Below are 23917 nucleotides of genomic sequence, written 5' to 3'. Positions count from 1 at the left end.
TTCAGAAAATACTGGCACATATGTTTCTACTGTGTTTGCAGGCATTGTGCATTAATCGGTGTTTGGAGATTACGCTTTACAAAAAGGGTTTGAGGGTGAACAAAAGTGAAAACATCACAGTGCTGACCCTGAACAAATGAATGGGGAACTGAATACACCGCAGGCTATAAAAGGAGACAGGAACACTGATCCAAAATGAGTTTTACTAAATGGGGCAAAGGTTTTTGGCTGGTCTGACTAGCACCTTTGAGCTTTAAATCCAATGAAAATAAGAGTTAAATTCTTCGTCTCACTAGTCTTACCTTGTTATATGGTATTGGTAATGTAAACATGGGATGACCTATAAGTGACCTAAACGTGACATATGAACATTTACTCAAGGACTAAAACTACATCCTGGCAAATGTACATTTATAACATATATTATAACACTTCTTTTCAATTCCTATTACAACACCACTGAATGGCTTAATATACCAGTGAAGAACCCAAACTGCCCAGATCTGTCACATTGCTGACTGATACCTGTGCAAGCTAGCACTGTGATTAGAGAGATGGGAAAGATGGGGAGCCATCATACCCACCCAAACATCAAAGCCAACTGTACTCTTTAGGACTCCAAGCCTTGGATAGCTGAGGGATCACCAGGGATTAAACTCATGAACTTCAGATGATAGGGCCAATGACTAGACTGCTGTGCCACTCAGGAGCCTCAGAATGCCTTTTTATATCAGGTAATGCTCCTACATCTTTGCATTTTTACAGCATGATCACAGCAGTGTTCAGAAAGTATAATTAGACAGTGTATTCAGAATAGAATGTGTGCATGGTCCTATTGTAAACACATGCTTCTAAAGTATTATACAAATTATCTCCCAAGGTTTGCATCTAAAAATCTGGAATTAGTCAACACAGTATTTTCCAATAGTTATTTGGATTTACTGATCATTGTGAGGGTAGTATCGCAGTCACACAGCTCCAGTGACCTGGAGGTTGTGGGTTCGATTCCCACTCCGTGTGATTGTCTGTGAGGAGTTTGGTGTGTTCTCCCTGTGTCCACATGGGTGGTCCAGTTTCCTCCCACGGTCCAAAAACACACTTTGGCAGGTAGATTGGTGACTCTTTGGCAGGTAGATTGTGAGTGAAAGTGTGAGTGTGTGTGTGTCGCCCTGTGAAGGACTGGCACCCCCTCCAGGGTATATTCCCGCCTTGCGCCCAGTGATTCCGGGTAGGCTCCGGACCCACTGCGACCCTGAATTGGACAAGTGGTTTCAGACAATGAATGAATGAATGATCGTTGCGAATTAACTGTTGCATTGCTACACATCGTAATGTTTCCACTTTCCACTGCAATCATGCGTTTTCAGAGCATCCTCTGCAAGATGTTCCGGGGGAGACACAGAATCCATTACGTTGACCTGAAAACCCACTTCAGCTGCTGAAGCTACTTTCTTCTCCAGAATGTGACCCAGATAAACCCACTATGTTGTATCACCGCAATGGATCAGACTGATTTCACTGCATCAGTCAGGTATTATTTATAAGATAAAGGTTTATTCTAAAATGAATTGTATTGTATATATGGACTACTGATCTATTTGCAATAAATAATTCATAAAAGCAGAGTCGTTCCTAACAGTCACATCCCATTATTACAATATTAATAATGATATTATTGATTAAATATTTAGGAACAGCACTTCTACTTGTTGCTTATAGCTAAAATTGTATTTAGCTTTGAATAATTTTATTTCTGTGCAGGTGACATATCACCTACACAAGCAATATGAGAGAGACTAATGTTCACAACAGAATAATGTTCTCTCTCTCTCTCTCTCTCTCTCTCTCTCTCTCTCTCTCTCTCTGTCTCTCTATCTCTCTCTCCCTCTCTCTCTCTCTCTCTCTCTCTCTCTGTCTCTCTCTCTCTCCCTCTCTCTCTCTCTCTCTGTCTCTCTATCTCTCTCTCCCTCTCTCTCTCTCTCTCTCTCTATCTCTCTCTCTCTGTCTCTCTCTCTCTCCCTCTCTCTCTCTCTCTCTGTCTCTCTATCTCTCTCTCCCTCTCTCTCTCTCTCTCTCTCTCTCTCTCTATCTCTCTCTCTCTGTCTCTCTCTCTCTCTCCCTCTCTCTCTCTCTCTCTCTCTATCTCTCTCTCTCTGTCTCTCTATCTCTCTCTCTCTCTCTCTATCTCTCTCTCTCTCTCTCTATCTCTCTCTCCCTCTCTCTCTCTCTCTCTCTCTCTCTCTCTCTCTGTCTATCTCTCTCTCTCTCTGTCTCTCTCTCCCTCTCTCTCTCTCTCTCTCTCTCTCTCTCTGTCTCTCTCTCTGTCTCTCTCTCTCTCTCTCCCTCTCTCTCTATCTCTCTCTCTCTGTCTCTCTCTCTCTCTCTGTCTCTCTATCTCTCTATCCCTCTCTCTCTCTCTCTCTCTCTCTCTCTCTCTCTCTCTCTCTGAGCAGCTGTTCTCTCCCAGGTCCATTTGTAGATGTGAACATGTGAAACTGTGGCTAAACGACTATTATGTCTTTGAGTGTTGATTTTTCTATGAGGGTCTCAACCCCAGGGCGTCCCAGTGCAGAATGAAAGAAATGTATCAAAGTGGATTTGCCAGAGAAAATAAATGTTTTTTCTTTATTGCTTACAAAATGCGTTGTTTCTTTATCTAATTAATTTGCACATACACCTATTCAGAATTCTAACTATATATCTATCTTTTAATATTGAAAACACTGACATATTTATTAGCTTTGTAGTCCGACTCTGGAAAAAATAAATATAATGTATTAAAATAAATAAGCTAAATAAAATATATTAATATATGTTGACAATTAATGTTCAAATATTTCAATAATATAGAGGGAAGTAAACATTAAGTCCATTAATACATTCCTCTAAATATGTATAATGAAAGGTTTGGAAGCAGTAGTTGCAGTATCTACACATAAGGTGTTTTCATTAACCTCTAACTATGAATACTTTTTCATTCTGAAAAATGACTGTTGGCTAATCTGGAGCAGATCTAACGTATTGTCGCTGTTGTAGCAAAATATTGTATCTCCATATTAGTAATGTTCAAGGAGAAGGAATAAACCTCCTTAACTTTAAATGTAAGTTAATATAATTACATTAATTTTCAAGCAATCCTGGACTATCTCTATTGGTATCTTTAAAAGAATATGAAGGGCAAGAATTAGTTTCAAATTAAATAAATAAATAAATAACAAAGAATATGTTCTGTTATATTCTACTGTGCTAAATTTGAGTATTACACCCAGTTTTCCAACTCAAATTTTATATAGATTTCAAGCCACCATCTGAGCCATTAGGCTTAAAATCCCATTTAACATTTTGTTTTATGCTTGATGTTTATTAATAGTATCAAAAAAATAAACCAATAAATGGATAAATACCTCGGAATAAAGTTCATTCCGTTTGAACACTCGAGTAATAAATGACGACAGTGTATTAGAGTTGCCATGCCATTTATTTAAAAAGTGAATAAAGGCATACAAGAGACATTTGAAGAGCACCTCTTAGATGCCATCCATGATTCTGCGGATGGAGCCGATCCTAAAGTTTGATCCCCATCCCCAGTCTCTGAAGTTCCTGTACTCTCCTGGCCTCATGTACATCATCCTGCCTCTGTAGTGGGGCTGGTCATACATCAGCCAGTGGCCATCCATCACGTGGCAGGACATGAAGTCAGACATGTGGAAGCGGTCCATGGTGTTGGGGCAGTCATCCATCAGTTCCATCATCTGTCCGCCAAAGTCCATGCGGTTGTACAGCCTCATCCTGAATGAGCTGTGGTGCTGTAGTGGAATTAGAAATGTGTCTTTACCCTCCTCTGCTTATACATTGTATTAAAGCTAATTGCAGATTATTACAATTGGATAAGGATTGCTTCGAGAACTCATTTAAACATAAGCTTTAATGAAGACTTGAAAAACCAGCTGCCCTTGGGCCACTTGCAGTCCACCACCCTGACATATGGGACCTACCTACAATTTTGTAGTTTTCCTGGCTCTAACGCCTCATTCAATTCAGAAATGGACGGTTCATTTCCTCAACGAGGAAATCACCAAACACCATGTCTGGTCGGGAGGACTATGTACAAGGTAAGAAAGCTTTTTAATGTTCATACCATAGGGACCATCCTGCAGGACCTGACACAGTCATTCCATCCGAACATGCGCTGATAGTCAGAGTACTCGCCCCTTCTCAGGAAGTACTGGTTTCCCATGAAGTTGGAACGGTCGAAGACAATGAAGTAGCCGCTCTCCACACGGATAGAGTGGCACCGTCTGAAGTAAGAGTGCAGGTCGGAGCAGTCACTCATGCACTCATGGTAACGGCCACCAAAGTTCCTGTCCTCGTAGAATACGATCTAAAGGATGAGGTTCCAAAATAAAGAAAATGTTAAATCAAGTCAAATAAATGAGACTAATTCGAGAACAAAAAGACAGTTTAATCAAAGTCCTACTATGAGCCAACAACAAAGACTGGGTCTATTTTATAAAATAACTAGGCACCACGAATATTTAATGCCAGAACGCTAACATCATTGACTAGTTAGCATTAAACAAATAGCACAGTGCTAACTCATTCCCTCATAGAATTTTTGAAGGAAATATCCATTCATTGACTCTCCATACCTTGCCCATCATGTTTGCTGCCTCTGGAAGAGCTGCGTGTATGTTCTACCTTCCATCTGTACACCTTATATATGCGTTCATAGTGAAAACCTCATCACAGAAAGCTTTGTCTTGTTTTCATAATGAGCACCATGAGTCAGCACAACCACCACAAACTTCTCTCCTCAGCTCACTTTTACTTTAATGTTCTAGTAATAGATCTGGTTTCAAAACAAATGGAAAGCTCATCGGTTCCTTACACTGTCCCATGAACAGTGAACTGCACAAACAGTCTTCAGTGATGGGCTTGTGATTATGAAACAGAAATGACAAAGGTGTAAATTTTGCAGCCAATGGAGATGTGAGAATGACTAATAATTTAAACTGTCCATTACACAGTCTATTCTTTCTCTTTTTTTTGTCGAGGACAATTTCAGAACCTAGTCTAGAAGTTTCCTGTTGTGTGTGAGTGGTGGGTGTTGTCATAGTTTATGGCCTGATGCTCTACTGTCCAACAAAGGCTCTGCTTTTACAAAGCACTGCTTTGTCAGTGACACTTCTCTAGATGACAACTTTGCCAACAAGGCGAGTTGTAACTGTTGGGTGAACTTTGACCTTCTGGCCTTGGAGAGATCATCGTCAAAAAGCTGAAAAGTGACAGCTGGAACCGTCTCGTTCATTTCCATTGTGTTTATATAAGGTCCTCAAGGTGTTGGACAATTGCTGGTTTAGGGTTTTATGTATTTTTTCTGTTTTTGTAAAAACATAGAACATTTTGAATAAACTTTTATGAGTGTTACTGCCAGCAACGATTTACTCTTCTTTTTTAGAATGTTAATTAAGTACATAGTAAAGATACTGTAGGCTTGAATATGCAGCATGTTGGAACAACAGGTGGTGTTCAGTCCCTGCCTCTTGTCATCATCTGTGAGGAGTTTGGTGTGTTTTCCCCTTGTCTGCATGGGTCTCCTTTGGGTGCTGTAGCTTCCGTCCACAGAATTAGTGGATCCACAGTGGATTGGTTTTTCTAAAATATTTATACACCCTCAGAAAAACTCACTGTGGCAATACCTTTCTGTGTCACTGTGTCCTCAATAATATATCTCCAGAAATTTAATTTAATTTTGTACCATAGCTACATTTAAAAGCCCTATCTACTAGATTTTTAAAATAGTTTTCAGTTTTATTTGATTTTCTATTTAAAAGAAGTATATTATAAATTATATTATAAAAGCTTATCATTATTCACTGTTGCTTTGCCTTTAGGAAAAAAGAATGGACTATTAAGCCACTGGGTTTTTATGGTAAATCTCTGCTGTCTGTACCTTTAGTGAACAATGGTGTACCAGTACAGTACTTAATTTTCTGACAGCGTGTGAGTGTGTAACTTGTGTGTTACTTGTGTAACTCGTGTGATCTGTCCAGAATGTGTTCTTGCCTTGCACCAAATGGTTCCATGTAGTGGACCATGAACAGAATGAAGCAGTTACAGGAATTGAGTGTTTGAATGAATTTGAGAAAATAAAGCAGAAAATTAGACAAAAAATGCTCTGTCCAAGCTAGTTTTTAATTCTTTTTGGGATATTTCCTTCTAAATATTTCAAGCCTTGTCTTAGTCTATACATGATTACACCACTAATAATATAGAAATAATTTGGAAAGACTTCCCAATCACGTAGTCCTCATCAATGCACGCCTTGCAATGACAGGTCTATACAAAATAGTGCAGTGGGTAACACCGCTGACCTTAGTCCAGTAAAATGTGATTCAATTGGGCAGCACACAAAGCTACACCAATAAGTCTGTTGGCAAGTTTTCTAACACTGTATTAGGCTCGGTTTGTATTATTACACATTATATATCCCTCTGAAAAAGAATGTCTGCCAAATCCCATAAATCAAAACAATACAGTAATGATTTGGAAAACTGCTTGTGGTGAGACATGTACAAAGAGCTGCTTTATTTTTGATCTTTTATTTAAGTGAGAAGGCTATCAGAAGGACACAGAGGCAATGGGCTGTTTAAAATTCAGTGATCCTGCGGAAAGAGCCAGTGGTGGCACATGTGGCACCCCAGTCGCTAAACTTCCTGTACTCGCCGGGCCGCATGAAGTACTGCCGGCCCCTGTAGTTGGGGTGCTCGTACAGGGCCCAGTAGCCATCCATCACGTTGCAGGAGTAAATGTCCCTGCTGCGGAAGCGGTCCTGCACTGATTCGCAGTCGTTGTTGAACTCCATCATCTGGCCCTGGAAGTCTGGGCGTTCATAGATGCGCATTCGGTAGGGCCCCCCGCTGTTCTGGAGGAGCAATGCAACAGCTTATTACACTGTATAATGAATAATAATTTGTAACACAAGTTATCCTGATCACTGTCTTATAATCTCAGGATTTTAACCTAGAGAATGTTTATTTGTAAACAAAGGAACTTAACGCTTCACTTTGAAGTTGTATTCAGTGCATTATATATAACCTGAGAAGTGCAATAATGAAGGGCCAATCACTGAAGGTGATACATCCCATTGATTTTGCAACACACTTACATAAGAGAAGGTCCTGCAGGAGCGAATTGTGTCATTGTAGCCCATCCAACGCTGGTACTCAGGGTATTCTCCCCTGGTCAGTACATATTGATAACCCATGTAATTGGGCTTTTCATACAGCACCCAGCAGCCACTTTCCACCCGGACTGAGTTACAGCGGCTGACATGGGGGTGCATGTCTGGGCAATCTGTGTCACACTCATATGAGCGGCCCTGGAAGTTCTTGTCTTCATAGAATGTGATCTGTGAAGAAACAGGGATTGTCTGAAACATGATTGTTTTTGAGTAAGGCATTGGGTTTGAGCATTATCCACACTGCTGCATTATAATTATGGCATGAAATGGTGTTAATTATTCTATTGCAATTAATTTATATAACCATGCACACAGCTAGATTCATTAAACACAAACACACAAAATACATAAAGACCATAACTACTGTGCAAATCATGTCTAATTAATAATGGTCTTGTACTTGTAATTAACCTTAAACCTTAATAAAGTACATATTAATAACTACATATTATTAATTACCATTACTATTTCATTCAGTTAAGGACAAGGCCCTTAAAGAAAAGTATTGCCTTTTAGCCAAATCTAGAATTTAAAGCCTCACATTCTTCCCTTAAAAATTTCCTTGAAGCTGAATATCTTCATCTCACACATCATAATCCTATCTCTCTCTGTCTCTGCTTCTTTCCCTCACTCACCTTACTCATTTTGTTGGTGGGGTGCCGTCCTTCCTCGAGTGATGAGCCATGGCACAGTCCGCTCAGCCTCTTTTATAAACCTAGGCCCAGGGTGGCAGGATCAAGGGTTTTGTTATTGTAATGAGTAGGATTTGGCGCTTTTGAGACTCTGCCAAGGTTCTGATCCAGGCCACAGAGGGAAAAGCCCTGAATCATCAGGCCAAACGGCATAGGCCCGCACATTGCTCGCCATCCTCCTGTTTTATTCTCAGCACCTACCAAACCACATTTAATCTGGTAATCCACTATCAAAAGGAACCCATGTTAACAGCTGAGAAGGCTTAAAGTCATCATTGCTGCTCTGCTACTACACCTGCTTCTAGAAAATGTTTGCAATCATCTATGATCATGGGTGTATGGACATGAGTGTGCATCCATGACACTGTGTGTTTGGCAAAACAGGACTCCTCAATAAAATGAATAGCTTGTGTGACATATGCATCAATATTTAAACTTGGATTTACTATATGACATGTCCCTAGGAAACAATGCTGTTCAAGGACCATTTTTGGTTACATCCTTTAATTGTTTAATCTTTGGAGAACCATATTAAGTACATGAGATATGTGAGTGTAATAAAACATTATTAAATTATACATAATTAAAGTTTAAAGAATTTCCACATGATGTTAACATTCTTAAAAAGGCCCTTGAATTGGTATAAAAACGTTCCATTATGTTAAGGTTCTTTATTATATTGAGGGGTCGAATCTTTCGTTTATTATGTTTAGGGGCCAATTTGTTAGATTTTATAGGATGATTTATTCCCAGTAAACATTTAGCCGTTGATTCAACGTTGAAATAACGTAATGACTGCCGTCTAATCAACGTTCTCTTAAGGTTGAAAATGAAAGTTGAAGAGACGTCCAAACACAGACATTGAAAAGACGACTATTAGACGTAATTTGGACGTCCACTGACGTTAATAATTGGTCCCGAAATAAATTACTTGTATAAAACGCATTTTGGACGTCCACTGACGTTATCGATTGGTCACCATTTGATAACTTATTAAGATGGATTTTGGACGTCCATCGACGTTTAAAATATGTCCTTGACGGACAGACTACTTTTAGACCTATTTTGAACGTCCAGGGACGTTCCTTGTTTACTGGGTTATGTTTAGGGCAGACTTTATTCATTCGAGTGGAAATTGAAGGGTTCTGATAGTAAATTTACAGAATACATAATTTAATCCAGGGATATTTTTGAATTAATGCTTTAAAAATGCATTCAAATATTTTGGTAGTATATTATGGATTTTGTAAATCATAGTGTTGTGCTTAAACAATAAAATATGTCGTCAATTTGGAGTGATGTGACAGTACTGTATCTGAGGTCTGTGAAGTAGGGGGAGCTGTGAGTTGTTTTGAGAGAGAGAGTGGAGAAGTGACTGTTCACAGGAGCTTTGCCGAGATGGTCATGGCGGAGGGAGCAGCAGTCCTCAGGAGAAACCGTCCAGGAACCAAGGCGAAGGTACGGCAGGAGGACAGAAAACACCGAACATTTCCCATACAGCACTAATAAACAAGGAGGTGGTGGTAAAGGGATGTTTCCTAATGCTGAAAGCTACAAACCCTCGGTGTACACTGTCGAATAAACGCTCTTATTCTGACGAGGAGCTAACAGCCCACCGACAGCTAATATTAGCCTCGCTATCGTCAACATTTAACACACTGGTTCACAGGGATGTGGCCTCGAATTATAAAGTGGGTGTTTAATTTAGAGGAATGCGTTTCGTCGTTATTTAAACGCGGAACTAAGCGACATTATTGAGGGTATCCTGAGATACGCTCACAAATCTGGCTAGCGAGCTAACTTCCTCACGCTAACCTAGGGCTGAGCTCCAAAAAGCTTCGTACTTCCTTCGTAGTGCACTACTTGGGCGCAACAAAATAGCTAATACACCCAAATACTGCATTGTGTGAGGAATATAAGTCATACGTAGACTTATACAAGTAGTTTTTTGACATTTAAGGTGTGAATTCAGCATAAAAGCCACAATTAAACGACCCTTGGAGTTCACTTCATAGGTAATAAGGGGCGATGTGAGATGTTGCCCTAGTTAGAGAGTTTGTTTTTCTTTGAGGAAATAGGTTAAATTCTGACAACTCTTAACACTTTACTTGATTTTATACGTTGTTGTTACCGAGTAATCGTATGTTTTGTATTGAAATGGATTGATATCGGTAGTAGTTTGATGTTCATTTTGAAAAACAATGTCTCGTTTGTGTATTTACTCGACAAACGTCTGGTTAAGTTTTCTTTTCCCGTAAATTAGGTTATAACTTATTTTTTTAAAAAGAAATTATTAGTTTCATTCTTGTTTGACTTTCATTAGACAACATAGACTGTATGTGATATTGCATTGCTCTGTGGTGTTTTCTGTGTTGAAGTAATGTTAATGGCATTTTCTGAATGTGCTGACAGGACTTTTACAACTGGCCGGATGAGTCCTTTGAGGAGATGGACAGCACTCTGGCAGTGCAGCAGGTGGGCACTGAACTTTGTGTTTTATGGCCTGGTTTTCAGCTGCTGAGAGAGACCTCTATTTCATTGGATTTTTTTAGCTTCTTATTCGGCAAAATAAAAATATGACCGTTTTGTATTGTGTCAGCTCCCAGTTATTGGGTGTGCATGCATCAGTGCTCTCCTAGTGCCAAGCCGAATGAATGGGAGGGCTGTGTGAGGAAGGTTTTCTGCCATAAAATCTGTGCCAATTTGAATATACAGGTCATAGTGATCCGCTGTTTTGAGCCTAATGGAGCCAGAGGACAAATTGTTAAACTGTTAAAAGTGTTAATCAGGTGTTCACATCCTCCAAGCTGTATAAATTCCTTAATGGGTTATCACCAACAATAAAATCACCCTAAAGAACATTTGTTTTTTTGTTATACAGTAATATATTTATAGTACATATTTCTCTGGTAATCATATTAACAGCTTTTTACACAATCCTCAATCAAAGCCGGTTGGGGTGTCAGAAGTATCTGTGAGTAAATCTTGGATAGCCTAAGGGAAACAAACAAAACCTTAGCCCCATATTCATACATTAAGTATTAAAGGCTAAGCACCACTTAATGGACCTCCATGAATATTTCACATTATTTTAGTTACTGACAGATATAAGTATGAATTAAAATGAAAATAGCAGCTTAATTTGCTTTGAAACCCGAGCTCGCTACGGAAATTCTTGAAGGCAACCGTGACGTCACTGGTGGACAACAGCTGAACAACGCCGCGGTAAAACACCGTTATGACTGACTGTTATGACAGTATCTAGCTAAATAACCAACATTATTCATGACAATAGCCTAGCAATAAGCTAAACTCAAATTTAGAGGTACCGTTATTCTTGTAAATGTGATCGAAGTCGAACTCGAATTCATCCGACACTATAAACCTCCGTAATGCAGCTACGTAGCCGAGTATAATCTGAGACACCGAGTTTAGCGAGTCAAGCTAACGTTAACTAACACCAACTAAAACAGGAGAAGTGAGTGTCCTTACCCTGTTTACCTCCATGTTACAGAGGCTCTTGAACACCTTTCGTTGGTGTCCTTACATGCCCATATTGTTGGAAAAGCGCCAGTGAAATGAGCTACAGATAACGGAGTGAGCGGATGGTCCTTTCCAAAGTGCCCGTTTAAAGTTGACAGATTTAGTCCATTTTCTGGATATTTTGGGATCTTTGGGCCATTTGTGCACAGATGTCCCACTGTACATTGAATGATTGCAGCCAAAAACAACACACCTTTTCATCACTTTGCATTAAATTAAGTGCAGCTTCTAGAGTTGTTGTCCACCATCTACGTCACAGGCAAGACGCCTATTAGAGTTTCCGAACACCGTTGGGGGGGGGACCAACGGTCTTTTAAACCTTATTCCTTGAATTAGTAAGAAATAACATGTTTTCTGACTTAAGTTAGGAACTCAAATTCCACTGTATTTATTTGTTTGACACTTTCATATCGCTGGTGCTTAACCTTTTAAAGGGTAGCCTTCTGACCATTTTAGAGCTGTGAGTGTGAATAAATGACTACACTAAAATATGGAAAACATCAGTTAAACCACTAATACACAATCATCCACTAATGTACAGAATCAAAATGTGAATTGTTGTAAGAAACCACCGGAACCAGAGCTACTCTGTGTATCTACTAAAAGATTTGTAGCTGAAACATTTGACTAAAATGTAGCCATGGCATTTCAAAGTGTCCTCAAACATATACTTTGTATTCAATAACTCAGTGCACTTCATTACTGCATATTGTCACATGTCCAGGCTTGTGAGTCGGTTTGTTGTTGAACTTGGTCTCTGCTTTGCTTTACAGTACATTCAGCAGAACATCCGCTCTGACTGCGCCAACATTGACAAGATTCTGGAGCCTCCAGAGGGACAGGATGAAGGTGTTTGGAAATATGAGCACCTGAGGTATTGTGGTGTTTAGGCCTGGAGTAAATTTCATTGTCATTTGATATTTTGTAGTGCAAGTCTTGGCTTACTTGTCTTTGGTATCAGTTTTGTGAATGTGGATTGAGTTATGAATACTATTCTTATTAACTGCATGTCATTATTAAATTGTTATTAAGGGAATTGGTACTGTATTCTGCTGTTGTATAGGTGAAAACACTGGTACTCCTCACATCTATAGCCGTTATCTTGTTCTAGCTTAATAAATGTAAACAGGAACTCAGTAAGTTGTTCATTTGGTCAACTTATATCTTGAAGAATCAGATTCTGTGGTTAGTCGTTAACTTTGATTTATCTCTTGTCCCTTATAGACAGTTCTGTCTGGAGCTGAATGGCCTTGCTGTTAAATTACAGGTAGAAATATTGCAAGCACATTAATAATTAAATGTATCAAAATTGGTATTTTTTTTTTTTAGACAAACCTCCTCAAATTTTTTAAAAGCAAGTTAAAACACCTTGTTTTAGATTCCTAATCTCACAGTATTTTGTTACTTTGGATGACCCTTCAGGGAGAATGCCACCCTGACACGTGTACACAGATGACAGCTACAGAGCAGTGGATCTTTTTGTGTGCTGCACATAAAACTCCCAAAGAGGTGAGGGCAAGTATGTTTGAATTTGTACCAACCCACAGAAAAAAATGGAGTGAGCATTTATGTATTTTCATACATGTCTGTGTCTGTCCCCAGTGTCCTGCTATTGACTACACTAGACATACATTGGACGGAGCCGCCTGTCTTCTGAACAGTAACAAGTATTTCCCCAGCCGGTGAGTCTCACAATGTCCACACATTTGTTCCATGTTTTAATTTGGGATTGGCATATCTCTGAAGCACTATGGCTTTTAGGGATAGCTTTTACTTATAACCTACATTATAATCTCACCAAACAAATCATGTTTAATTAATACACATGCATCGCTATTACCAGTGAAATTAAGCTGGATTTCGGGTTTAAGAAGATATGTAAATGAGAATGAGTGAATCACTGTGGCTCTTTTGACAGAGTGAGCATAAAGGAGTCCTCTGTGGCAAAGCTGGGTTCTGTTTGCCGCCGGATCTACAGGATATTCTCTCATGCTTACTTCCACCACCGCCAGATATTCGACAAGTATGAGGTGAGTCACCGATGTGTTTTTGTTCAAAGCTGCAGGGAGATTAAATCGGTTTTATTATGCTTACTGTTGTACGACGTACAAATTTTGTCCTGTGAATAACTTCCTAAACTGAAGCCTGGTGGACAAGGCAGTTTCGTGAAGCTGTATAACCCTCAGACTGAATTTGTTTATTTCTTCTGCAGAATGAAACCTTCCTGTGTCACCGGTTTACTCGTTTTGTAATGAAATATAATCTGATGTCGAAGGACAATCTAATCGTACCCATTCTGGAGGAGGAGGTGCAGAACACTGGCTCTGCAGAGAGTGAAGCCTAAGGAAATCAGTTGTCAAGGAATATTTCATGCAAGAATACCAACTTTGCTGAGAGTGAATCAATGCTAGTGTGCGCCATGTCACAGGATCTCATTTGCATAATTCCCAGTGGCCCAAACTAGCCTTTATTTATCATTGGCACTGTTAGAATTTTTGGATGATGTCTTCTTTTAAAACATCCGATTCCCAGGCATACGGTTGGTTAGATTGGATTAAGTACATCAAGTACCTCACCTGTATAAAAGCTCAGCACATGCATCCACGTACACCACATAACATACAGATAGTTCCCATACCATTGTGCCCGTCCAAATATTGTCATCTCAAACAACAAAACCCATGAGAGACCTTATAAAATGCCAAACTCATGCATCTGCTTTTATAGAGGTCAAGATATTTTCTTTAACCCAGTACTTAGAGCTTTGAAGAAATCAGCTGGCTGATGCGAATACTCAGCCCTGCCATTGGTAGAGCTACAGCAACACTACAGGGACATTTTAGTGTCATGATAGGATTTTTAAACATGGAGAAACCGTGTTTGCCACACCTGTACTGTACATTATCTAAAAATCATGCTCCAGGCTTTTTAACCCTCGGCTTGCTTTTCTATGCTTGTGTTTTTCGTTATAATTTTGGTTAAATTATTGTAATGTTACTTTAAAAAAGTCATTTTAAAACATTCACAATTAAATCGTTCTATTTTTTTTTTTTTTTGTCGGGTTTCTACAAACTGTATCATATTCATTAGTATGTGAATAAATGAATAAACAGTATAGGTAATTACTCACTGGTGTGACCCTTTCTGTAATGTTTATGACTTGTCAGAGCAGATATGTACCCAACCTTTATTCATTCTACATGAATATAAATATTTCCTCAGGTCAAATGAACGGAATGCTTAGTTATATTTATTGACTCCGTTTACAAAACAAAACTGTACCTTTTAGAAACAAGAAACAAACCTTTCTCAGTGATAAGTAAGGCACATTTTTAAATACACAAATACAGCAATACTGGTAAACACCCTGAGAAATATTCACTGCTAGCACCATAAACACAACATGCAGCTCCCTGAATTATATTTTGGCAGTTGAAAAGTAAAAATTTCTCGGGTTCAAGAACAAAGGTTACTACTGACTGCTCAGGAAAAATGAAATCAATAAATATGAAACTATCCCACACACCTACAGAGTATCAAGGATGAAAACTACCATTTTCAAACCAGTCAAGTTAAGTTTTAAGAACAGTTTTAAGTACTAAAGTTGCTGCACTATTTGTGCAACTTTATATACTGAACAAACAAGGCCGGTCCAGCAAAAAAAAAAAAGCTGCATAAACATGAAATTAGACCAGCCTTTAAATAATAAAACATCAATGTAATTTACTTCTGAATGAGTCCTACAGACAATAAGGCACATGGATGTATTATTATAATATCCTTATTAAATCACTGTCTCTTTTTAGAGGATATATTCTATAAATTGTGTAGTTGCTCTAGCCAATTGTAAAGCTACATAATTTAGGCCAATATACATCTCCAAATAGGTTTACAGTGCCTTGTGTTTACACATTTTAATCTCTCAAATTGTTTTAACATAAAATGAATTTACAGCAATTAAAGGCATTTTAACATTGCTATTTGAACTATGTACATAGACACAACTCAGGTCCAGAACATCAAGCCAAATGGAAAATGCATTTGCATGGTAAACTGTGGTTTGTGGGAGAACAAGTGAGTTTTTGAAACCGTAAGCTAAAAGACAGACTACAAATAGACTGATGTTTATTTAAATAAATAAATAGTTATGGCTGTTTGAATAAGCTGATGTATGACTGTGTTATTGTAAGAACATGTGTCCACTGTATCTTAATATTGAGATTTAATAAAAAATTAAGTACATATAGAGCACATATTGACATCATTCTTTTGGAATAAAAGTATAAATGCAGTTCTAAAATATCCAAGGGATTAGGTTCATTGTAATACAGTGGCATTCAGATCATTTGCACTCAAATTCTTGCTGGCATGTATTTTTGTATATTATACATTTTTGTATTTGATAAATTTGTCCTTGTGTAGTTTTTTTTTTATTGAAAACTATTAAGAATCTAAAAAGGTAACTTGTTTTATAGTTTAATGCAATAATACAAAAAAGGAATGGAAATTATTAAAGTCTCATAAATTAACCCTGAATGCAGAGTCTGATAGTTTGGAGCCAGCTTGTCCAGTGCTTAAATCACTTTCACCATTTTCATCTGTGAGATTTAAATGTACAGTATAGATGTTAAATCAACAATTGGGGGGTACATTCGTTTGAATTTGTTTGAAGTTCTCAAACTTCTTAATGTATAACTTCCATGATAAAGTGTACACTGCCATTACTAAGTTGGTGATGCGGCGTACACCTTTAATGAAGGGTAAAAAAAAAGAGTTTTGGACCAACCTCAAATAAGTGATTTTCAAAATATAAATAAATAACACTAAGTGTATAGCCACATAACTACAATAACTAGACTGTTACATATAATAACTATCAAATGTTCTTTGAAAGTTTGAATGTCTTTAATCATTTAGTGGTAGAAATGTTCTATGTTCTATATTTATGCATGGGAGTATGTTCATATTTTTCTGTGTCTTTCTGCGTGTAAATTGAAGGATTAGTGTGAGTGTAGGTTTGATATAAACTGTTTTTATTCAGGCTTTAACTTTAAATAGTTTACATTTAGGTGTGTGTTGAGTCTTGGTAAATTTTTGTTGATTTGTCCGATCAAGATATTGTGAGCAGGCATGGCAGAGCTTGTTTGTGTTAAAGCTACGACCACAGTGATGTTAGGGCTTGATGTGTTTTGGCTGAGAGATAAAAACAGATGTGGATAGGCCTCTATTTCTTAACCTCCTGTGCACCTGAGGAAAGTGGGGGAGATGTATGGGCCAGTTCTGGATGGTAGTTTTTGCGCAGGTGTGTGCACTGAGGGCCACGGCAGTACCTCGGTTTCATGTGGACCGGAGAGTGAGGGAAACCTCGTCTGAATTGATGGAACGTTTGTTCCTGCCAAAAACAAAACAAAAAAAAACGTTCAGGATCTTCCTTTTCAAATCGATCAGTTTACTTTGTAAGAACGTACAGTTACAGTACTGTGCAAAATCAGAGAAGTCACCCTTCAGTTATTTCATTCCCATACCGAAGGCCATTAGGTACAAGTTAATCATTTTTTACAAGAAAAATCACTGCAAATAAAGTACCACCCCTGTTGTGTTACAAAAACATTTGTAGGACAGCAGCTTAGAGTGACAGTAGATGCTCACCTTGACTCCATCATGAGATAGAATGACTGGGCTCTGCATACAAATCTGATATGGTGGCTGCACCATATGATCCACATACACCTGTTCAAAGATTAAAAAAAAAGTTCAAGTGATTGCAAAATGGGGCGGCACGGTGGCGCAGCAGGTAGTGTCGCAGTCACACAGCTCCAGAGACCTGGAGGTTGTGGGTTCAATTCCCGCTCCGGGTGACTGTCTGTGAGGAGTGTGGTGTGTTCTCTCTGTGTCTGTGTGGGTTTCCTCCAGGTGACTGTCTGTGAGGAGTGTGGTGTGTTCTCCCCGTGTCTGTGTGGGTTTCCTCCGGGTGACTGTCTGTGAGGAGTGTGGTGTGTTCTCCCTGTGTCTGCGTGGGTTTCCTCCGGGTGACTGTCTGTGAGGAGTGTGGTGTGTTCTCCCCGTGTCTGTGTGGGTTTCCTCCGGGTGACTGTCTGTGAGGAGTGTGGTGTGTTCTCCCCGTGTCTGTGTGGGTTTTCTCCGGGTGCTCCGGTTTCCTCCCACAATCCAAAAACACACGTTGGTAGGTGGATTAGCGACTCAAAAGTGTCCGTATATGTGAGAGTGTGGGTGAATGTGTGTGTGTCTGTGTTGCCCTGTGAAGGACTGGCGCCCCCTCCAGGGTGTATTCCCGCCCAATGATTCCAGGTAGGCTCTGGACCCACCATGACCTTGAATTGGATAAGCGGTTACAGATAATGAATGAATGATTGCAAAATTCAGCACCAGAAACTTGATTCAAGAATTTCAAACTGAAGACATCTGTTCTACTCTTTCTAACGGGAAACCAACAGAAAATACAAAAAGACTTAGTATGTCCTGTAAAGTCATCAGTATCAGTTAGACAGGAAATGACAGGAGTAGAGAGAATTTTGCAAACTGCAGCAACAGGTGGACAACAGCAAGTAATCGAAACCTACAACAAATATGGGTTTTTGAAACAAAAAAAAACAGCAAAAATAAAAAGCTATAAATGCTTTGAAAGAACGCAATGTCTACAGTCAGTAATTACCTCTGGAAGTGTAGCCTCCACCAAAGGCATGGTTGATTGAACACATTCATTTTCTGCAGGCATCTCCATAGACTGATACATTAGCTCAGGAGGCTGGGCATAACAAAGAGGGCTTGGACTCACTGGTACAGGAGACTATCGTGCAAATATACACAAAGGGATGAACGAAAACGACAAAACCAATGACAAAAACCTACTGAATTGTTTACAGCACTTATAAGAGCACATACCTCAACTTGAGGAACAGTCCAGGGCACATGCCCAGACACATAGTGAGAAGGAACCTGAAAGACAGACAAGCAAAGGAAGTATACTATGGTTGTTAAAAGCATTTAGAGTCTTTCTATTAAGACTCTAAACATCTTTCTATGGAAGCTGACCTGGCACTGGTGGTAGGGCTGTGGAGTGCAGAAGGAAGAACTAGACTGTGTCATCATGACAGGAGATCCAGACATTGCATGTGTCTAACAAATACAAAAAACAACATATAAAATTAGTCATATCCAATAGTTTGGATATAGATTGCATATATTTTTTCTAAATTAACTTTTTTCTGCACATTTTACAGCTCTATTTATATTTGTTTTCTCTCTGAAAATTAATAAAATATGTCATTTGATAAGGGGGATCCAAACATTTCCAGACAGCTGTTAAAGCTGTTTACATAGACAATGGTACAGCTGCTGGAGTGGCCGTTTTAATATATCAACGTTGTTATGTTAAAAAAGCTTTGAATCTTTGTTTAATACTTTAATGACATTAATAAAGATTAACACAAGTAATGAATAATATGATTTCACTTGAATATCTCAACAAAAACCCATAGTTTCTAGGGGTTAAATTACAACTGGAATACAGCTCAATGCGAAAGATGTTTGTGTGTCTTTGCTTTCTTTTGTTTTTAGGTGTATGTCAGACTCACAACAGGCCAGTGTGAGGTGTGTGGATTGGGCTCCGTTGTGTGGAAATAAGCCACTCCGTCGTGGTAGGTGTAGGCGCATCCAGTGGGAGTAGTCAAGTATGTGGTTCCAAAAGGATCAGGAAGCACTAATGAGGGACTTTGACTGGCCACAGAGTAACTACCTGCATAAAAACACAAAATATACTACTTATAGGTTTAAAAACGCTATATTATCCATACAAAGTAGGTGTTTACATTTGGCTCATCATTCAACAATTTTACACAGTTACCCATACAGTGTGATCCCACTTGCTGTTTGCGAATGGCCTGACCAATGTTTAGCTGTTTATCACGAAAACATAGCCTTTCTGCCTGTAAAGAGAGAGAGGAGAAAGAGCGAGAGAGAGAGAGAAAGAGAGAGAGAGAGAGAGAGAGAGAGAGAGAGAGATTTGTCTGATTGCCTGCATTGTATTGAGCTACACCATTGTGGTCTCTCTCTCACTCACACAATATTCACACACTTACATCAAGCAAAATTTTCTGAGCATCCTCCTGAGCCTCAAATGTGACAAAACCATACCTGCAATAAAAGCAAAGAGTAAAGAAACAAAGTTTAAAAAATATGTCTACACCCCTGAACTGCTTAGCTTCATTAAATCATCTTAAATACTGCAATAGTAAGAGAAAGACAGACCCTTTTGAAATTCCAGCTCGATCAATAACAATCTTCACTTCTTTAATTGTCCCGTATTGAGAGAAAAAGCATCTAAGATCGTTTTCGTTTGTCTAAAGAAACATGCACACACACGGAATAGAAATTGAGATGAGATTAGTAACATCATCAGTGAAAGTTATTATATTAAATATTTAGTAATAAACTGCCCAATGACTGTGGGTTCGATTCCTGCTCCAGGTGACTGTCTGTGAGGAGTGTGGTGTGTTCTCCCTGTGTCTGTGTGGGTTTCCTCCAGGTGACTGTCTGTGAGGAGTGTGGTGTGTTCTCCCTGTGTCCGCGTCGGTTTCCTCCGGGTGACTGTCTGTGAGGAGTGTGGTGTGTTCTCCCCGTGTCCGCATGGGTTTCCTCCGGGTGACTGTCTGTGAGGAGTGTGGTGTGTTCTCCCTGTGTCTGTGTGGGTTTCCTCCGAGTGACTGTCTGTGAGGAGTGTGGTATGTTCTCCCTGTGTCTGTGTGGGTTTCGTCCGGGTGACTGTCTGTGAGGAGTGTGGTGTGTTCTCCCCGTGTCGGTGTGGGTTTCCTCCGGGTGACTGTCTGTGAGGAGTGTGGTGTGTTCTCCCTGTGTCTGTGTAGGTTTCCTCCGGGTGACTGTCTGTGAGGAGTGTGGTGTGTTCTCCCCGTGTCTGCGTGGGTTTCCTCCGGGTGACTGTCTGTGAGGAGTGTGGTGTGTTCTCCCCGTGTCCGCGTGGGTTTCCTCCGGGTGACTGTCTGTGAGGAGTGTGGTGTGTTCTCCCTGTGTCCGCGTGGGTTTCCTCCGGGTGACTGTCTGTGAGGAGTGTGGTGTGTTCTCCCTGTGTCTGTGTGGGTTTCCTCCGGGTGACTGTCTGTGAGGAGTGTGGTGTGTTCTCCCTGTGTCTGTGTGGGTTTCCTCCGGGTGATTGTCTGTGAGGAGTGTGGTGTGTTCTCCCTGTGTCTGTGTGGGTTTCCTCTGGGTGACTGTCTGTGAGGAGTGTGGTGTGTTCTCCCCGTGTCTGTGTGGGTTTCCTCCGGGTGACTGTCTGTGAGGAGTGTGGTGTGTTCTCCCCGTGTCTGTGTGGGTTTCCTCCGGGTGACTGTCTGTGAGGAGTGTGGTGTGTTCTCCCTGTGTCTGTGTAGGTTTCCTCCAGGTGACTGTCTGTGAGGAGTGTGGTGTGTTCTCCCCGTGTCTGCGTGGGTTTCCTCCGGGTGACTGTCTGTGAGGAGTGTGGTGTGTTCTCCCCGTGTCCGCGTGGGTTTCCTCTGGGTGACTGTCTGTGAGGAGTGTGGTGTGTTCTCCCTGTGTCCGCGTGGGTTTCCTCCGGGTGACTGTCTGTGAGGAGTGTGGTGTGTTCTCCCTGTGTCTGTGTGGGTTTCCTCCGGGTGACTGTCTGTGAGGAGTGTGGTGTGTTCTCCCTGTGTCTGTGTGGGTTTCCTCTGGGTGATTGTCTGTGAGGAGTGTGGTGTGTTCTCCCTGTGTCTGTGTGGGTTTCCTCTGGGTGACTGTCTGTGAGGAGTGTGGTGTGTTCTCCCCGTGTCCGCATGGGTTTCCTCCGGGTGACTGTCTGTGAGGAGTGTGGTGTGTTCTCCCTGTGTCTGTGTGGGTTTCCTCCGGGTGACTGTCTGTGAGGAGTGTGGTGTGTTCTCCCTGTGTCTGTGTGGGTTTCCTCCGGGTGATTGTCTGTGAGGAGTGTGGTGTGTTCTCCCTGTGTCTGTGTGGGTTTCCTCCGGGTGACTGTCTGTGAGGAGTGTGGTGTGTTCTCCCTGTGTCTGTGTGGGTTTCCTCTGAGTGACTGTCTGTGAGGAGTGTGGTGTGTTCTCCCTGTGTCTGTGTGGGTTTCCTCCGGGTGATTGTCTGTGAGGAGTGTGGTGTGTTCTCCCTGTGTCTGTGTGGGTTTCCTCCGGGTGACTGTCTGTGAGGAGTGTGGTGTGTTCTCCCTGTGTCTGTGTGGGTTTCCTCTGAGTGACTGTCTGTGAGGAGTGTGGTGTGTTCTCCCCATGTCCGCGTGGGTTTCCTCCGGGTGACTGTCTGTGAGGAGTGTGGTGTGTTCTTCCTGTGTCTGTGAGGGTTTCCTCCGAGTGACTGTCTGTGAGGAGTGTGGTGTGTTCTCCCTGTGTCTGCGTGGGTTTCCTCCGGGTGACTGTCTGTGAGGAGTGTGGTGTGTTCTCCCCGTGTCCGCGTGGGTTTCCTCTGGATGCTCCGGTTTCCTCCCACAGTCCAAAAACACACGTTGGTAGGTGGATTGGCGACTCAAAAGTGTCCGTAGGTGTGAGTGAATGTGTCTGTGTTGCCCTGTGAAGGACTGGCGCGCCCTCCAGGGTGTATTCCCGCCTTGCGCCCAATGATTCCAGGTAGGCTCTGGACCCACCGCGACCCTGAACTGGATAAGCGGTTACAGATAATGAATGAAGGAATGAATGAATGCCCAATGACTGAGAACTGGAACATTGTTGTCATGTGCACGTTTTAGATATTTTTTTGTAATTCAGACATTGAGCCCATTGTCCCTATCACCAGCACTGCAAAGAAAAACAAGCCAGCCTGTTACTTTGCAATTAAGAATTTCCCATCAAATCAATCTCTATAATACCTTTACTTAAATCTCAAACACTGTATTAAGGTACACACTGATGTTAACTTACACACACACAAACACATGCACTCACAAACCTATACTTACCTTAACATCGATCCCTCCTACAAATATGCGGTTAGGGATCACTCTACCAAAGCGTGGGGCTTGGTGAAGAGCATTAGTCAGATCAGCTGGAGCAGGACTAGTGGAAGGAGAACTAGTCTGTGTCTGATTTCAGTGAGAGAAATATCCAATTAGAGACCACACTACAATTTACAATCTCAAGTTTTGATTACATGCTTTTCAACCTTCAGTTACGGTAGACATAATTTCATAAGGGCCATTTCTCCTGTTCTCTTCCCTAAACCTTCTGGGAAGGCATGAACACTGCTGTGTGGATTTGATTGTATTCAGGAATGATAACATGAGTAATGTAAGGTACAGGTCTTGGTTCTGGATTAGAAAAACCACAAAAACAATACCCAAAAGTGTTGGATGGACAAAACTAATTTAAGTTTAACTAAATGGCCTTTATTTTAGTGTGCTGTTGTTGGTGCTGTAGTACTCGAAATATTCAGCTCTGTGAGAATTCTACTTCATTTCAATAAAAGAGACATTCATGATCTTTGACAAAAACACGAACTTCAACTATTACAACAGTGCTATCTACTAAAGAAATTATATCGGTTTAGCGATGTGTTCAAGCCAACTAGTCAAACATGAGAAACACCGCCTACACTACAACAACACGTCTTTATTACAAAATAACGTTAACAAGACAAACCGGACCTGTGTGTTTAACTTTTACACTGAACGTTGGTCAGTGAACTGATATTTCAGCGGCTAGTTTGCGCTAACTGTAACGCTAATAAACTCACTGCGGTCTCGCTCTCCATCTCTCGGACAGGGGTCGGCCTTCAGAGGAAAATGGGATTTAAAATCACTTTATACACCACTTCTGTGGAGAAAAGTTAAACAGAACACGCGTTTAATTATTTAAGCGCAGGTAGTGCGCTAATAATTTAACTATCATCGGAATAATACCTGAGGAAAAGTGGAAAATATAAAAAAATAAAGCAATCCTGCCTTCGGTAAGACGCGAGACTGAACTATTATAAAACACAGGGACCAATTATAAATGCAGGCTATCTACCGCTAAAATACCGAATGAAGCATATTTGTTTTTAAACCAGAACCAACTTCACTTGAGATTAACTAAAATATTGAATTAAAAGCCATTAAAATGTAGTCTGTGTTAGTTTCTCCCACCCCCCGTTAAAGAGCTCAGATGGACCAGTCCTATTCGAACACTTTGATCTGCGCGGGAAAGGGTATGTTGTGTCTAATGCAGAACAGACTCACTACTGTTTTGGTTATTTAAAACGACAAAAAAAATGGTTATTTTACAAATTAGAGTGTTTTATAGTGGACCTACTAATTTAACTGATTGATTTTTACAGATGTATCTAATTCATATTTGTTTTAACAGCATTTTACAGAAGTTAAATAATTTAACAAAAATACTTTAGAAAAATGTGGATATTTTAGAGGCTATTTTACCAATGTATTTTTATTTTGCAAATTCATTGGTTTACTAGT

General features: G+C 40.3%; 4 protein-coding genes across 8 annotated transcripts; 1 reads left to right on the top strand and 3 right to left on the bottom strand.

Moving 5' to 3' along the window:
• Window positions 1-3527: 3527 nt before the first annotated feature.
• On the bottom strand, window positions 3528-4661 carry LOC136691141 (gamma-crystallin M3-like). The gene is made up of 3 exons (XM_066663489.1): window positions 4650-4661; window positions 4139-4381; window positions 3528-3806 (listed from the first exon to the last, which is right to left on the bottom strand). Exons 1-3 carry the CDS (start codon window positions 4659-4661, stop codon window positions 3528-3530), a joined length of 534 nt encoding a protein of 177 aa, XP_066519586.1.
• Window positions 4662-6649: 1988 nt separating this feature from the next.
• On the bottom strand, window positions 6650-8103 carry LOC136691140 (gamma-crystallin M2-like). The gene is made up of 3 exons (XM_066663488.1): window positions 7879-8103; window positions 7169-7411; window positions 6650-6925 (listed from the first exon to the last, which is right to left on the bottom strand). Exons 1-3 carry the CDS (start codon window positions 7885-7887, stop codon window positions 6650-6652), a joined length of 528 nt encoding a protein of 175 aa, XP_066519585.1. The 5' UTR covers window positions 7888-8103.
• A 1147-nt stretch (window positions 8104-9250) lies between these two features.
• LOC136692759 (MOB-like protein phocein) lies at window positions 9251-14535 on the top strand. Its single transcript, XM_066666425.1, has 8 exons — window positions 9251-9393; window positions 10348-10410; window positions 12252-12352; window positions 12703-12745; window positions 12901-12987; window positions 13081-13160; window positions 13397-13508; window positions 13691-14535. Exons 1-8 carry the CDS (start codon window positions 9334-9336, stop codon window positions 13820-13822), a joined length of 678 nt encoding a protein of 225 aa, XP_066522522.1. The 5' UTR covers window positions 9251-9333; the 3' UTR covers window positions 13823-14535.
• Window positions 14536-14684: 149 nt separating this feature from the next.
• LOC136692756 (protein boule-like) lies at window positions 14685-23597 on the bottom strand. Of its 5 annotated transcripts, none has more exons than XM_066666420.1 (12): window positions 23363-23597; window positions 23197-23276; window positions 22424-22546; window positions 19747-19838; window positions 19578-19632; window positions 19344-19424; window positions 19074-19238; window positions 18532-18615; window positions 18382-18435; window positions 18152-18244; window positions 17128-17208; window positions 14685-16870 (listed from the first exon to the last, which is right to left on the bottom strand). In XM_066666420.1, exons 2-12 carry the CDS (start codon window positions 23212-23214, stop codon window positions 16703-16705), a joined length of 1014 nt encoding a protein of 337 aa, XP_066522517.1. In that variant the 5' UTR covers window positions 23215-23276; window positions 23363-23597; the 3' UTR covers window positions 14685-16702. The 5 variants fall into 5 exon arrangements, with proteins under 5 accessions (XP_066522517.1, XP_066522512.1, XP_066522515.1 ...); XM_066666415.1 differs by having other exon boundaries at window positions 14686-16870; window positions 18152-18286; XM_066666418.1 differs by having other exon boundaries at window positions 14686-16870; window positions 18152-18286; window positions 19074-19234; window positions 19349-19424.
• Between the last annotated feature and the right edge of the window lie 320 nt (window positions 23598-23917).

Source organism: Hoplias malabaricus, chromosome 3 (genome assembly GCF_029633855.1).
Source record: "Hoplias malabaricus isolate fHopMal1 chromosome 3, fHopMal1.hap1, whole genome shotgun sequence".
Lineage (NCBI taxonomy): Eukaryota > Metazoa > Chordata > Actinopteri > Characiformes > Erythrinidae > Hoplias > Hoplias malabaricus.
Note: the sequence above shows the minus strand (reverse complement) of the source record. Positions and strands in the feature narration are given on the sequence as shown.